General features: G+C 35.3%; 2 protein-coding genes and 1 non-coding gene across 5 annotated transcripts; 1 reads left to right on the forward strand and 2 right to left on the reverse strand.

Annotated features, from left to right (window-relative positions):
• Positions 5,780 to 5,865, reverse strand: TRNAY-GUA. Its single transcript is given in 2 exon segments — positions 5,780 to 5,815; positions 5,829 to 5,865. It is a non-coding gene; the product is annotated as a tRNA-Tyr (tRNA).
• LOC109727005 (pentatricopeptide repeat-containing protein At2g29760, chloroplastic-like) lies at positions 7,332 to 10,990 on the reverse strand. The gene is made up of 2 exons (XM_020256853.1): positions 8,652 to 10,990; positions 7,332 to 7,393 (listed from the first exon to the last, which is right to left on the reverse strand). Exon 1 carries the CDS (start codon positions 10,833 to 10,835, stop codon positions 8,685 to 8,687), a length of 2,151 nt encoding a protein of 716 aa, XP_020112442.1. The 5' UTR covers positions 10,836 to 10,990; the 3' UTR covers positions 7,332 to 7,393; positions 8,652 to 8,684.
• LOC109727201 (shugoshin-1) lies at positions 11,951 to 14,843 on the forward strand. Of its 3 annotated transcripts, none has more exons than XM_020257198.1 (10): positions 11,951 to 12,152; positions 12,262 to 12,431; positions 12,529 to 12,566; positions 12,661 to 12,769; positions 12,870 to 12,893; positions 13,318 to 13,386; positions 13,469 to 13,516; positions 13,638 to 13,716; positions 13,843 to 13,870; positions 14,227 to 14,843. In XM_020257198.1, exons 1-10 carry the CDS (start codon positions 12,098 to 12,100, stop codon positions 14,564 to 14,566), a joined length of 960 nt encoding a protein of 319 aa, XP_020112787.1. In that variant the 5' UTR covers positions 11,951 to 12,097; the 3' UTR covers positions 14,567 to 14,843. The 3 variants fall into 3 exon arrangements, with proteins under 3 accessions (XP_020112787.1, XP_020112788.1, XP_020112789.1); XM_020257199.1 differs by having other exon boundaries at positions 13,846 to 13,870; XM_020257200.1 differs by having other exon boundaries at positions 12,274 to 12,431.

Below are 15,132 nucleotides of genomic sequence, written 5' to 3' on the forward strand. Positions count from 1 at the left end.
AGAAAACATTCTTTTTTCCAACAAATATATTTTATTTAATTTATTTTACAAATTATTGGCTAGACAAAATACACAGATTAGTTGTACGGCTCGGAGAGGGCTTGTTTTTATCCACTTTGTTTTTTAATAATGATTTAATTAATTAATAACTAATATTTACTCCACCCATGGTGACCAAAAATAAATAAATAAATAAATAATAAAAAAGGCACTGAATCTTAAATAATTTTTTAATAATTAAAAAAAGGGACAAAAAAATTAGAAAATGGTGGGGCCCAGCATGCCGAAAGGGACGCGACGTTTTTGCGTGGGCAACGAATAACTGAAAAGGGTGAGCANTATATATATATATATATATATATATATATATAATTGAGCTAGAATACTTTTAGAAGTATCACCCACTTGGTGCTATTAGCTTTTTAGCTCTTGGATCTACTCATTGAATACTAATGGTTTTGGATCAAACACTATTCCATCTACCACCACCTACCACTATCATCTCAATCATACATTTCTCCATCCAAAGATTAAAAATTCAAAAGCACAAACTTCTTGGTACTTTTGAGAGTATTCTAGCTCAACTCTCTCTCTCTCTCTCTCTCTCTCTCTCTCTCTATATATATATATATATATATATGGTTTTACAACATATATTAAGGGGTCAAAGTTCAAATTGTTAAGTGCAAATTGAACCGGAATTTTGAGACTCAAACTTGGGATTTCCACTGTGTTTTATTAATGCATGCCTTTTGTGCTTGAAATATATTAAGCTCAGTCGAAATTTTGGGCAATTTAATATATTAAGGTTGGGTGATTATTTACATTAATAGATGCAGAGCTCTCGAAAACAATAAAATTAGCTTGTTCAATTTTGATGTTTTAATATGATTTCGTATTTTTTGGTAGATCGAATGTTTAATGCTATATATTAAATTCATTAGCTTTGTCAATTTTAGAAGCTTCTATCGTGACACAATAGTAAAAAAAGAAAAAAAAAAGAAAAAAAAGGGGTAGGCCACGTTTTGCCTACAAAGTAACAAACCTAGCAAATTAATCTTAATTGATATTATTATGTTAATTAAAAATTTTTGTTATTGATAGATCAGGTAGAATATATATATGAATATATTTGGTAACATTTACTTTTCGTGAATTATATTAATTTTTAATACAAACCACATGTCAATGTGTCATCAGCAAAACATCATTCTTAGTATCAGCACCCCAATCTAAGCTCATCTTTGACTCATCCTCTGAAACTGTCACCTTGTCTCAAGAGATAATAACCAATCAAGCATTTGACAAATAAAAATTTTAAAACTTGTGAAGCTTTCAAAGTTCTATCTAAATTAGCAATACTTTAGCAAAAGCTTTAATCAAGCTAAATAGGTTACGAAGCATTCTTTTGATGTAGAGAACATCTATCTAATGCTACTGAACCAAAAAAAAAGTTGGGTTGAAAACATGAAGAGATTTGTTTTTCAATTTTCTTACAGTAACCGAACAAATGCGATCTATACATGTAACGCAAACTTTTCTTACTCCGAAATGTAGCCTAAGAGGAAAAAATAAGGTGTTTTTGAGTAATCACAAAGCCAAATTGGGTAAAGTGATGGCTAAAAGTATCATTTTTATATCATATAAGGTTTAAAAATTTTAAAACTGTTTTTAATCTTTTCTTTCTTTCATACTATAAAATTATAATTGTAATCGCCATTGAAGAAATTAAGCATCTAGTTATATACTTCTCGAGGTTGCAACTATAAGTTTATAGTAATAAACAAGAAAAATATTATAAACACTTTATATTTTTTAGAAATATAATATTTTTAGCATCACATTATCAAACTACACCTCACACAGCACAAGCCTCACAACTTCACAACTTCACAAACACAGCTCTCTCTCTCTCTCTCTCTCTATATATATATATATATCTCTCTCTCTCTATATATATATATATACATATCTCTGAGTTAACATAGAGAGAGAGAGAGGACAAAAAATGGGCTGTGCTATTTAAGGAAGCATGAGTACATGTCAAGCTCCGAGAGTAGCTGCTAGGAGAAGCCGCGCTGGCAAAACTTGTCTCCTGCTTCTGCTTTTATTAATTGCATACAAATTCCTACAAATATAATAAATTATAAATATATTTTTATAAAGTTCAATTTTTATATATTAGTTTTATAAAAATCTAATATTTTCAAATATATTCATCTGATTTGTTGCCGATAGAGAATTATTTATATTTTAACAGCAGATAAGTAAAATATTAATTTTGTCATCACAAATATATCCTTCCAAAAGCCACAACAGCTATAATCAAGCAGAAGTGTCCTCCCAAAAAATTTTCAATGGCCATCTTCTTTCTTTTTAAAATATAACTCATTTCATTATTGTTGCAACCTCTTTTCTCACTCATTTTTTTCTAAACCTTTTCTTTTGAGTAAAAAAAAAAATTCATAAAGAAAAGTGAATGGAAAAGCAACACGTGTTTGATATGGAGGAAGTAATACGCGTCGTGGATTAATATAGACGAAAAAATTCTAGTTATGAATTCGAAACCTGTATAAAAAAAAGACTAGAGGAAGAGGAAGAGGAAGACGAAGACGAAGACGAAGAAGAATCCCACTGTTAGGATTTTAATTGAGAGAAAAGGTATAATAATATAAGAGGAGTAAAATTATCAAGTTACCTTATTGACTAATTAGGATTAAATATTTAACCTATGGTTAGTTAAATTTTTCTAATGAATTCTAACGGCAGAAATATATTTAAAAATATTAGGACTTTTTGCATGAACAATATATGAAAGTTTCAATGAATGAAGCGGATAGCATGTTATCTTTTTTTCAAAAAAATATATAAAAGTTGAACCTCGTAGAAATATATTTATAATTTATTATGTTTACATAGATCTGTACATAATTAACCCATTACATATTAAAAGCACTTTTGTTGCAACTCAAACTCCCCCTGCATGCACAGTGTGTTACAGCTCATGCATGGCTTGGAGATGTGAACAAAATGGATGAGAACGTACGCTTCGACTATTCTCTTTAATACACTTAAACCCTCTCCGCAAGAAAAGATTTGTCGCAGCACCGAATGGGTTGACCAAAAAGTTCAACCAATTTCAACATATTTATTTATGTATGCGTATATTTATATACTAACTTAGTAATCCATGCAATACGAGGAATAAATAATTAAAAAATATATAAAAAAAATAGTAATAAAAAAAGCGATAATGAGGGATGGGATTTATCTTGCCGTTGAACGAAAGTAACAGCGAAAGAAAGAGAAAAATGAATAACTTGAGCTGGTTCGAGATGGAGTCCACATTCAACTATAAAAAAAAAAAAGTTATCATGTGGCAATTTTGAGATAAATAATGTATAGATATGTAGAATATAGATATAGATATAGATAATTTGTTTTTCATTTTGAAAACACAATATTAATTCTTTCTTAATGACGGAGTAAATATATGGAGCATGTTTACTATTTAATTATAACTATACAAAAAATTTGATCAGATTAAATATAATTATTCTATCAATAATAAAAACTACTCTTTTAATGTCATTATGATTTATTTATAATATGTATGTATAAAGCAGTGCTACTGTGCTATTAGGAGCACAGCAACTCTTGTGCTTCTAATTTTATAACAATCCATCAAATTTGATGGATGATTAGAATGAGAGAGGGATGAGATATTGAAGAGAAATTCAAGGATAAGAGAAATTGAGACACTCAATTTATTTAGAAATAAACTTAGCTAAAAATGTGAATCAATTAGAATTCGAACTTAGATCTCGGGTACTAATCATCAAATTCTTCGCCACTTGCTGTAGGGACGGTTGGTGACTCCTTTTTTTTAAGTTAAGCATGTAAAAGATACAATACTCGCCAGTTTACTCGGGGGATCTTTCGGTGTAACGCTTGATGCCTCACTTTCCATGGTGTGCTTAGCACGTCTTCAGTGTAACGCCTATATATTTCGTGGTCAATGTGTTTGACAAAAAGATGACACACACACAAATAATTATCTCAGAAATTAATTTATTGATGTAAATTGCACCATTACTCCTTGATCAGCTTTAACTCAAGGATAATTTAATATTCTAATTTTTTTAAAGTAATTTATTGTATATATATATATACATATATTATTACGAAAAGAGAAAAAAAAATGTTGCATGTAATGTAAATGGTTCAATTATATATCAGTAATTGGGGTACCAATCAACTGCACTAGATATTTTCTTTTGAAATGCTTATATCGAAGTCTAAAATTCGCAAAAATAGAAATTAAATACTCCATCACTAATTAAACGTGATCATGATGCCATAACGAATAAGATGCGTATATATGGAGACTATTTAATTACCCCTATAAATGAGATAAAACCCTCAAATAAAACAACACTTTGTAGGCTATTAATTAATTAATTAGCTTTACGTGTTGATTTAGTTGAGAGGAATACTAAATGATGCAATGTTCTTATTCCTCTTAATCATTTCTTCATGTGAGAACACAATTCACATGCATGGGAATAAGCTCAACACAAGTTTGGGCACAAAGTGTGTGAGCCATAGTTTTTTTTTTTTTTTTCCTTCCTATTTTTTAATTCTTTTCATAGGCTATTGTATCTGCTATAGTTTTTTTTCGAGAGAGAGAGAGAGAGAGAGAGATAGGTAGCACGCTATCCGTTTCGTTTATTTTATTTAGAAATAAACTTAGCTGAAAATGTGAATCAACTAGAATTCGAACTTAGGACCTCGAATACCAACCACCAAGTCCTTTACCACTTGCTGCTATAGTTGGTACTGATGTCTTAAATAGTGTGGGTGGGTTCCGTGCCCTTATTTAGATGCTTGAATAACTTATTCAGTATCTACCAACCGTCCCTAGAGCAAGTGGCAAAGGATTTGGTGGTTGGTATCCGAGACCCAAGTTCGAATTCTAGTTGATTCATATTTCTAACTAAGTTTATTTCTAAATGAAATAAACGGAGCGGGTAGCGTGCTACCTATTTCTCAAAAAAAAAAAACTTATTCAGTATCTTAAATAGTGTGGGTGGGTTCCGTGCCCTTATTTAGATGCTTGAATAACTTATTCAGTATATCTTGTTAATACATTTTTTAGGTTTCAATTTATAACTTGTACGATTCTGTTTCAGATTAAATTTATTTAGCAAAATAAATTTAAAAAATAAAAAAGAATAGCAAGTTATTAGCAAAATAAAACCAAAAATGAAAATGCCAAAATAAATAAAATAAAATTGTTGGTACCTTTTAAATTTGAATTTATAACTTGTGATTCGGCTGCAGATTAAATTTATTTAGCAAAATAAAAAATAGCAAACTAAATTAGGTATTAAATTTGAATTATTATCATTTGTGATTCTGTTAGAGATTAAGTTTATTTAGCAAAATAAATTCAAAATTAAAGAACAGCAAACTAAAATTGAAAAGAAAAATTATTTAGCAAAATAAATTCAAAAATAAAGAACAGCAAACTAAAATTGAAAAGAAAAATTATTTAGCAAAATAAATTCAAAAATAAAGAGCAGCAAACTAAATTTGGGGAAAAAAATATTTAACAAAATAAATTCAAAAATAAAAAATAGCAAACTAAAATTGAAAAAAATATTTAGAAAAAAAATTCAAAAATAAAAAATTAGCAAAGTGAAATTGGAAAAAAAAAATTACTTAGCAAAATAAATTCAAAAATAAAAAATAGCAAACTAAAATTGAAAATAAAAAATCCGACCTGCCGGATTCGAACCAGCGACCTAAGGATTTATCTGCAAACACTACAGTCCTCCGCTCTACCAACTGAGCTAAGGTCGGTTTTGATTTAATTTTACTTATTTAATTCTATATATTAAATAATATTGTTAATTAATTAGGATTCCTAAAACATGGATTTAGGGCTTTTCTCATCTAGGTTTTTAGTAAGATAAAAAGATATGTTTAAAGTACCTAAGGTATGAACTATTTTCAGTACCGGCCAAGAAATTAGTAAACTGGGATTTTTTTTTTTTTTTTTAGAGATAGGTAGCACGCTACCCGCTTCGTTTATTTCATTTAGAAATAAACTTAGTTGAAAATATGAATCAATTAGGATTCGAACTTGGAACCTCGGGTACCAACCATCAAGCACTTTGCCGCTTGCTTTAGGGACGGTCGGTGTAAACTGGGAATTTTGATGGACTTGTTTTGAGAAATGAAAACAAAAAAGTTTCAAGTGCTTGTGAGAGGGATTTTACAGGTAAATTTGTAAAAAAGGAAAATTGTGCTTATCATGTAGCAGGTCTTCACTAGAGAGCCTTTCACTACAATCACTGATCACATAACAAACTGGGAGACCATAAACATTTGCATGTTGAGTTGCACACTTAAATGTTCACATGGTATCAGAACCTCTCTAGTTTGATACAGAAAAATAAATGTTCACATGGTATCAGAACCTGTCGACGCACTTAATTCAATATACATGTGGAAACCTGTTGAAGATATCGAATCTAGACTTGTTTAACAGCTTCCATGTTCCAGAAGCAGGGTGAAGTAGCGCGGGGCGAAATAAACACCATGTTTGGGAAACCGTATAGTTCGCTGTAACTTCCTTACTCTCGAAACTAACTGAATATGCTTTCTTCGTGCTATAATGGGAAGCTTTGTAGTTTGTATGTAGTGTTGACTGAGGATATATATTGCAGTTTCTAAATCCGCCCTCTTCAGAGTTGAGTCTGGGGCATTAAATAATATGACTTTTCCCAATATGATCTTGACGAGCTCTACGAACCTATTCAGACACAGTTTGACATCTGCGAATGCTTCAACAGGAACCTTCTCTCTCCTCTTATCTCTTCTTTTTAACCTAAAGACAATGAAGGTCGATTGTGAAAGCGAGCCAGTGAAGCCTCTCATGGAAGCAAAATAATTTAATGAGTAGATGATAAGATCGCAATCAACAGTAATAGATCATTTTTGCGAGCTATTCTCTGATGCAGTTGAGCATATAATGATCAAAAACAAGAAAATGTTGTTGGGTCACGAAGACGAAGGTTTCATTGAGGATAACAACAGTTGACTAATCTACAAGAGGAACATTTGGCAGCTGTGAATATGATATGAAAAGCTTCCCTTGATCAAAGTATGAACAAAAGATAGTTTACAATAAATCCTGTATCAACGCAGATGAGTTGAACCGGGCATTTTCGTAAATTTTCTTACGAAAAAAAAAATAGTCAAGGACATAGAAATATAGAAAAAAAAAAAAAACTTGCATTGTAATAACCAAAAGGAAAAAGCTTACACTTGATAAGAGAGGCTGTTTGACTAATCTTTCCAGGTTAAGCTAAGAGACCACAAATTCCTGCAAAAAAAAAAAAAAATTGTAGCTCTCTTTGGTTTAAAGTAAATCCACAAGGAGAAGACAGAATTTTAAGATGTGTGGTATAATGAGATAAAAACCTGTGCAAACATAGCAAATTAGGGTTTATCCTCACATAGGAAATAACCTTCAGTTGGAGCAATCTTGGCCCACCTGCATGAGCATTTGTTGATTACAGTGCGCTACAATTTAACTTTATACTAAATCCAATATAACTACAACTTCTAAAAGAAATCTAAGAAGCATAAGAAATAGGCTTGAACTAGAGAAGCACATATACATTCTCATGAAGCTTATAATTAATTATGAGTGAACTAAGTTCAACCAGCATAACAAACAAAAGAACAGGAATCCTCAGACATATATATATATATATATATATATATATATATATATATATATAGAATTGGGCTCTTATGCTTTTAAAAGTACCAAATTATTAGTGCTTGTAGATTTTTGGCCATTGGATTAAGAGATGTGCGGTTAGGATGATGTGGACCTCCTAGGGTTGAGTAGGTAGTTGGTTGAATAGTATAATCTAACCGATGAAAATGATCAAAGGTGTGATCTAATGATAGAAAACTCGATAATATCAAGAGTTGAGTGCTTTTACAAGCACCGTAGCCGGACTCTCTCTCTCTCTCTCTCTCTCTCTCTCTATATATATATATACATATATAAAGCAGCTTGAAATACTTGCTCAAAGATGTAGCACCTAGGAAGAAAGTAGTCAACGCGGTTATCCATAGGAGTTGCAGGTAACATGTCATCTATGAACTTCTCCCTTAACAACATATTGGCTTATAGTTAAATGTCGCACTGACCTGTTATTGTTATCAAAATAGTGGGTCGCCCATATTTAATCCAGGGAAATGATCATTCAAGCAAAAAATTTATAGTTATCACAATATCTAACAACATACTGACCATTCCTATTTAGAGGTATCGTGATGTTTTATGGGGAAAAAAAAAAGATTACTAGTGTCTGGCTTCCACATAACCTTTAGTTCAGGATTCTTTGGGTCGTAAGATTTACTGCTATTAAAAGGATGAATGATGACTCATAAAAAGGCCTTGACAAACCCTATCAATAAAATTCCAAATAGATTATACAAACCAAATAGCAGACTATATTAAGCTAGCTGTTTTTTAACCACTATCGCTTCATTACACTCATCTATTGGAGATGCAGTTTGAAGAATCAATACCGTAAAATGTGAAGCATTCAAAGAAAGCTTACCCATCATATCAGCACATAAAACTGAAAGCTGCATCACCAGTTGTCTTCGCAAGAGCATAATCCATGCTTTATTTCATGAAACCTAATTCCATCCCTTACAGTAATCTCCCTATTAAAAATCTTCGATAGGAGCTTAAAAGATGAATGGCAATCCGAGCACATACGAAGATTCGTAACAATTTTTACTGGTTCCTCAGCACCTAAGTTTATCAACCCAAATGCTAAAGCGACCTTCTCACTGTGATAAGGAACTAAACTACCCTTTTTATCCTTACCGACATTGTAAAGTATTTGTTCAGTAACCGTATCATATCCTGTAAAACTCAATCTCCTCGAAATTTCTTCAAGCATTATACTTATCTCTTTGGCCTGAGGGTGTGAATTCATATTTGCTGAGAATTGGTGCACTGTCCCATCCCATTCGACATAGCTGTAGCCAGTTCGCCTACCATTATGTCTGTAATTTATAATATCTCTCAACTTTTGAGCATAATCCCGTCGCTTGACATCAGAAAATAGGTCAGATAAAAGAAAATCTCTCTCCTTATAATTACAGTCGAGTTGAAGAAGTTGTTCTTTCGCAAGTTCTCCAATCTCAGCATTCCTATGGATTCTACATGAACGCAACAGAGCTGACCAGATCACTGAGTTTGCTTTAATTGGCATCTTCTCGATAAAACTGCGTGCCTCATTCAACAACCCAACTTGCCCAAAGAGATCAACCATGCATCCATAATGTTCAATCTGTGGTTTAAGTCCATACTTCACCATGGAATCAAACAATTTCGTGCCCTCTGAAACCAAGCCACTGTGACTGCAGGCACATAAAACACCTACAAACGTGATCTCGTCAGGAACAAACCCTAGTGATTCCATTTCACCAAATACTGCAATTGCTTTCTCACCAAGTCCATGTTGAGCGAGTCCCGAAATAATCGCGTTGAATAGCTCTACTGTTTTTAATCTGTAATCAACTTTGTAAAATATATCTAAAGCTTCTTGTATGCACCCACACTTGGCATATATATCCACAATTGCGGTAATTATTCTGGGGTTTCTATTAAGCAACCCATCGTCTTCTACGTAACCGTGAAGCTTCTTCCCCAAATCAAGGGCACCCAATTGAGCACATGCTGAAAGCACAGTAACCATGGTCACTTCATCAGGTCTAAGTCCTTCCTTCTCCATCTCCATAAAAATTTCCAATGCTTCCCTGTACTTTCCTGATCGAGCGCAGCCACTAATTAACGCTGTCCAAGCTATCAAATCCTTTTGAGGCATTTCACTAAACAGTTTACGGGCAGTACCAATGTCCCCACATCTAGCATAACCGGAAACCAAAGAACTCCATGCCTTGACATCCGCACTATCGCCCATCATGCGAAACGCTTGATTGGCCAATCTCATCATCCCACATCTAGAGTACATGTCGACAAGTGCGGTAACTATATAATTACTGAATTTGTCAGATCCTATAGTTTTATAAGCTAGCAAATGAACCATCTTCCCAGTTCTAGCATCACCCAATTCCGAACAGAGAGAAAGCACGGAGGCGAATGTAGAGCTATCCGGCTTAGAATCTGAATCCAGCATCTGCTTAAAAACACTCAGGCCATTAACCGCTTCACCAGCTTTAGCATACCCATCCATCATAGTATTAAACGATACAGCATCCCGTTGAGAACACGCATCAAACACCTTGCGTGAACACGGCATATCACCAAACGAAGAGTACAGATGCATAAGCGAGTTCATAACGTAAGTATCCGAATGAAACCCACATTTCACAACGTGGCAATGAACCCCAAAACCCACATCGGGGCTGGGAAGCTTCGCGCAGGCGTTGACTATGAAGGTGAAGGTGAAGTTGTTGGCGATCAAAGGAGCGCCGTTGGAGACCATGGACTTGTAGAGGAGCACGGATTCGCGAGGGGACTGGGCGCGGGAGTGGGCGCGGATCATGGCGTTGTAGGCGAAGGCGTTGGGGCGAGGGAGGTGGGAGAAGAGGAGGCGAGCGTGGACGAGGTCGGGGGGGTCGGAGAGGGCGAAGAAGGAGACGAGCATGGAGAGGAGGCGGCGGCGGCGGCGGAGGAGACCGCGGAGGAGGAGCTGCGCTGTAACCTGGAGAGCGTGGTGGGGGTTGAGAATGGAGGCTAGGGTTTTTTGGTGGGTTTCGTGTAGCATAGCTCGGATTCGGAAGAGGAGGAGAGGTGGGGAGTTGGGCGACGAGGGGGAGCGGCGGAGGAAGGTGACGACGATGAGGGTGAGTGCTTTAAGAAGTCGTCGTTTCGAGACGTTTCGGCGCCGAGTTTCTCTGAAGTGGGAAACATTTCGGCAGAGTTTGCTGTTTCGGCACCGGCTTTACAGTTTGGAGAGCATTTTAGGCCTTTGTTGGCTCCATAGCCAAAAATAGTTGCTACCATAACAGCTGCACTACATACAATATCTTCTAAATTATTTATTACAACATATCGGAGGACAAAGAATTTAATTAATTTCATAGTGAAACAATATTTTTTCAAAAAAATATTATTATATGTATTTCTAATGTGCTTTAATTGAATATTATTATTCTCAAATAGAATAATTGCCATATATAAAACTTTCTCAACATGGATACACCACTATTTGGTAAACAGTTATTTAAATAATTTTATTAGAAAACTGATATATTATAATATTTTCTACAGTAAAATTGGAAATATTAAATTAATGCTTTTGGTTCTTAGGGTTAGAAATTTATATTTATTTTGAGCTACAGTATAAGCTTCAAATATTTTTTTTTAATGCTAACAAAATTATTTCTATATGTACCCGCTTTGATGCTCATAGCTTTTGAACATCAACAATATTTCATGAACAGATTGTATTGTTATTTTTATTGATCAACTTTATATCTTAGCTCATGTGTGGTCTTTATTATAAAGTATAAAATTAATAGGTGAAATATCATTTGAATTGTATTATTGTATTAATCTTTTCTACTGGGCAAACTCTCTACTGAAGATATTATTATTGAAAATAAAAGTAGAAAAGAAGCTAAATAGACACATGGACTTTAATTAGCAATTTCACCACATGTAGCAATTGCACTTTTGCCACAATAATCAAAGCCAAACTCTATATCATTTTGAACTAAAAAGCTAGCAATCTCGAACACAAAGTCGGCACTAGGGTCCCACTCGTCGACGAATTGAAAATACGAGAAAGGCAAACTCCAACCAGCTACTACGTCGCCGTATTTGCCACAATATAAACTCGGCAAAAGGAGCAGACTGGCCACCGACTTTCATTCTGAAGCGACTCGGATATTTCAACATTACCGTACTCTTCCTCCCGCGCTATTCAAGCGATCCTTCGTGGGGGGGAGCTCACCTCTCTCAGGAGGAGGGAGACGACACGAAGCAAGGGCGAGTCTCCTCTCCACACTTCGCTCTCGATCCGCCATGGAAGGAGCACCCCTCTTCAGCTGGGAGCTCGATGCTGTAGGAGGCGGCGCCGGTAAGTTTCACCTCTTCCCCCTTCTCTCGATGCTGTTGTAATGGTTAGGGTTAGGATTTTGTTCCCTTGGTTGCTTGATGAGGACAATGATGGTGTTGATTAGATCTAGTGATTTTGGTAGGAGAAAACCCGAAATTCGGGAGAAATAAGAAGAAGGGTTTGATCGGGAGTAAGAGTAGGAGGCAGACGCTCTCGGACATCACGAACACAGGGAGGAACCAAGAAAACCCTAACACGACGATCTATCCCGATTCCAAGGATCTGATCGAGCTAACGAAGGTTTTAAAGCATTTTAATCCTTATGTTCAAACATTACCGAATTCCCTTTCTAATGCCTAAAAGGAGTGCCCTATTCTTTTGGCTCGCCGAATCCCAGGGAAAAAGTGAGCTACTGAAGCTTCTCGGAGAGAGAAAGTATGCGCATTCATGGAGTAGATTTCCCTTAATTTTAGGTCAAAAGTTGAGTTTTTGTTAACTGGATTGGGTGGGTGATGATCTTTGTTTATAGTAAGACTTTCGAAGAGAGCAATAGTGAGTTGCAGAAGCTTCGTGTCGCGTTGCACAAAGCCAATCAGCAAAATAGGGAACTTGCTCAGGCCAACTCTCGGATGCTAATGGTGCTTTTCTTTGTCCTTCTCCCTCCTCTTATATCTTACTTTTTGTCGATAAGGAAAAAAAAAGGGAAAATTCTTATCTTTCTCTTGCTTTGATCTTCAGGAGCTCAACTCGGGGAAAGATAGAGTGAGTCCAATCTATTTTTAACTGGCCTATTAGTTTGGTGGTGCTTTCTTTCGCCTATTCAGGTGATTTAGTTGTTGGCTATGAATGGACTTTTGGCTCGACAGGAGCTTTTGTACAAGTTCTATTTGGTAGGACTATTTAGCAAACCCTAATCATTATAATTCTTCAAATAGCTTAAGTTGCAGCTAGAAGAAGAAGCTTCATATGCAAGCTTCTCAGCTAGAATCTCTGATTTTTTTGGTTTGTTGAAGTGCCGAGTTTGTGCTTCTTGAGTTTGGAAACTGTTACACAAGCTGTGGGGGAAAGAGCTGTGAAAGCAGTTCCTGGCTTTAGTAGCGCCAGAGTTTTCTTTTGTGTGTGATTGCACTCGTGCTTGTCAACTTGAATCTGAATTCTCATAATTTGGTCATTTGTGGGTATACAGCTCAAAGAATTGCAGCATGAGCTTGGATGCACAACAGCAGTCCTCAGAACGAAGACTTTGGAAATGGAGGTATGAGATTATCAGGTAGTTTATAAGTATTCCTATTTATACTGTGCTGAGAGTTTTTTCCTATTTTTCCGATTAATTTTAGGAGAAGGACAAGTTGATTAAAGAACTAAGTAAGAAGATTGGGTTCGAGGTATCTATGAAAGCAAATTTAATATATATGCATCTGTAGTTACTCTATGGCCTCTATTTTCCTCTTTGCTGATAATACTTCTCTTTTTCACTGCCTAAATGCTAATGCCGGGCATGCTAAGATTGTTGCTGATGCACCTCACCCGGCTAGTGCTCATAAGAAACGCAAACCCAATAGGAAGCACACATTAGAAAATCAAGGTAATTTTTTTGCCCTCAACATTCATGAATTGTAGTCATTGTTTCTGCAAATACCTGTCAATAGTTCGTCTTTATTCGTTTTGGGTCATGTATTTAACTTCTTCTGTACTGCATTGTTCCATGAAGCAGCACTGCAGGGAAAGGATCACAGAAGGTAATGGCTAGCTTTGAGATGCCACCACTACTATTTGTGACTGAATAAATTGCATCGAAGGTCCTCAAACTTCTAGTATAGTTTCAGTTTCGTCCTCACAATAGAGTCCTTAAACTTTGCCTTCATAAGTATCCAAGTACTCGCCATGAAACCACCAAGCAACTTTGGACTTCTCATTTGGCAGCTATGTAGACGTTCCTGCTAAATTTAGGGAATTTATAAGAGAGTGCTAAAATCGGGGACCCAATTGTGAAAATTGAGGGCCGGTTACCAAATGAAAACCTTATAAGGTACAATTTATCCCTTTCATAATATAAGCAATAATCGAGTAATCACTCTCGTTTATGTTCAATCAGGAGGTCCTTAAGAAGGAGATCTATCAAATTGACATCTGAATCATCTGAACCTTCTGAAGACTCCTTTGAGATTGAGGATACCAAGATTTCAGTTTGCTCACTTACCGGCAAAGCCTCCGATGAAAACTCCTCTTTTCAGCTTGAAAATTCCACCCCTGGTTCAAGTGCTTTTCACGAACAAATGAAGAATGAATCAAACAGTGATTATTCAAGTGGGTCTTTGAAATCTTGCATTCAGGAATTGAAGATATCTTCAAATGGAAGGCCTATGCGGAGGGCAGCTGAGAAGGTTCCTTCCTACAAAGAACTCCCTCTGAATGTCAAGATGCGACGGCCTTGAGCGGGTTTTCAAAACTTAGCAGAATGTTACTAAAACACAGTTCAGCGCGCCATCTGAGAGATGGTCATCTCACTCTGTAAGTGCATGTTTTTTTGGTGTAATCAAACTTTTTCTGTATAGTTACTGTAGTCTTGGTTCTGCAAGCTTATATCTGTGATGCGGAGTATCTCCCTATAGATGCTGTATGTAAATGTTTTTGAAGGTGTATTCATTTCGAAGGCTGCGGTGGAACTGTAGGAGGAGCTGCATTTCTAACTTTGTGGTGCATTTTATCTTACTGCAATTTGCTATAAAACTTATCATTCGCCTTCACATTTAGGTTTGCCATCTCTACCATGCCAACAAGATTGTCTAGGCTTTGAAAAGTCATTTCTGGGGTGCAAACCGGATTTTCGAGGCCCAAGCCCGGATTACCCAACCCAGGGTAGCTTCTTGGGCCCAAAGCGTGGCGCCACAATAGTTCTATATAAAATGAAAAAGAAAATCTTTAATATCAGTAACTGGACTTTAACATTTTGGGTTTGTGTTGAGTCTGATGAGTTGTTAGTGTTAGTGAGTTGGATCAT

This window comes from Ananas comosus, linkage group 22 (genome assembly GCF_001540865.1).
Source record: "Ananas comosus cultivar F153 linkage group 22, ASM154086v1, whole genome shotgun sequence".
Classification (NCBI taxonomy): Eukaryota; Viridiplantae; Streptophyta; class Magnoliopsida; order Poales; family Bromeliaceae; genus Ananas; species Ananas comosus.

Bases quoted from the DNA above. Each gene is read 5' to 3' on its own strand.
- LOC109727201 (XM_020257198.1), top strand. From the start codon at position 12,098: ATGGAAGGAGCACCCCTCTTCAGCTGGGAGCTCGATGCTGTAGGAGGC. The intron at 12,894-13,317 runs GTGAGTCCAATC...GTGGGTATACAG, and splicing joins TCAACTCGGGGAAAGATAGA to CTCAAAGAATTGCAGCATGA. The intron at 13,517-13,637 runs GTATCTATGAAA...GGGCATGCTAAG, and splicing joins GTAAGAAGATTGGGTTCGAG to ATTGTTGCTGATGCACCTCA.
- LOC109727005 (XM_020256853.1), bottom strand. From the start codon at position 10,835: ATGCTACACGAAACCCACCAAAAAACCCTAGCCTCCATTCTCAACCCC.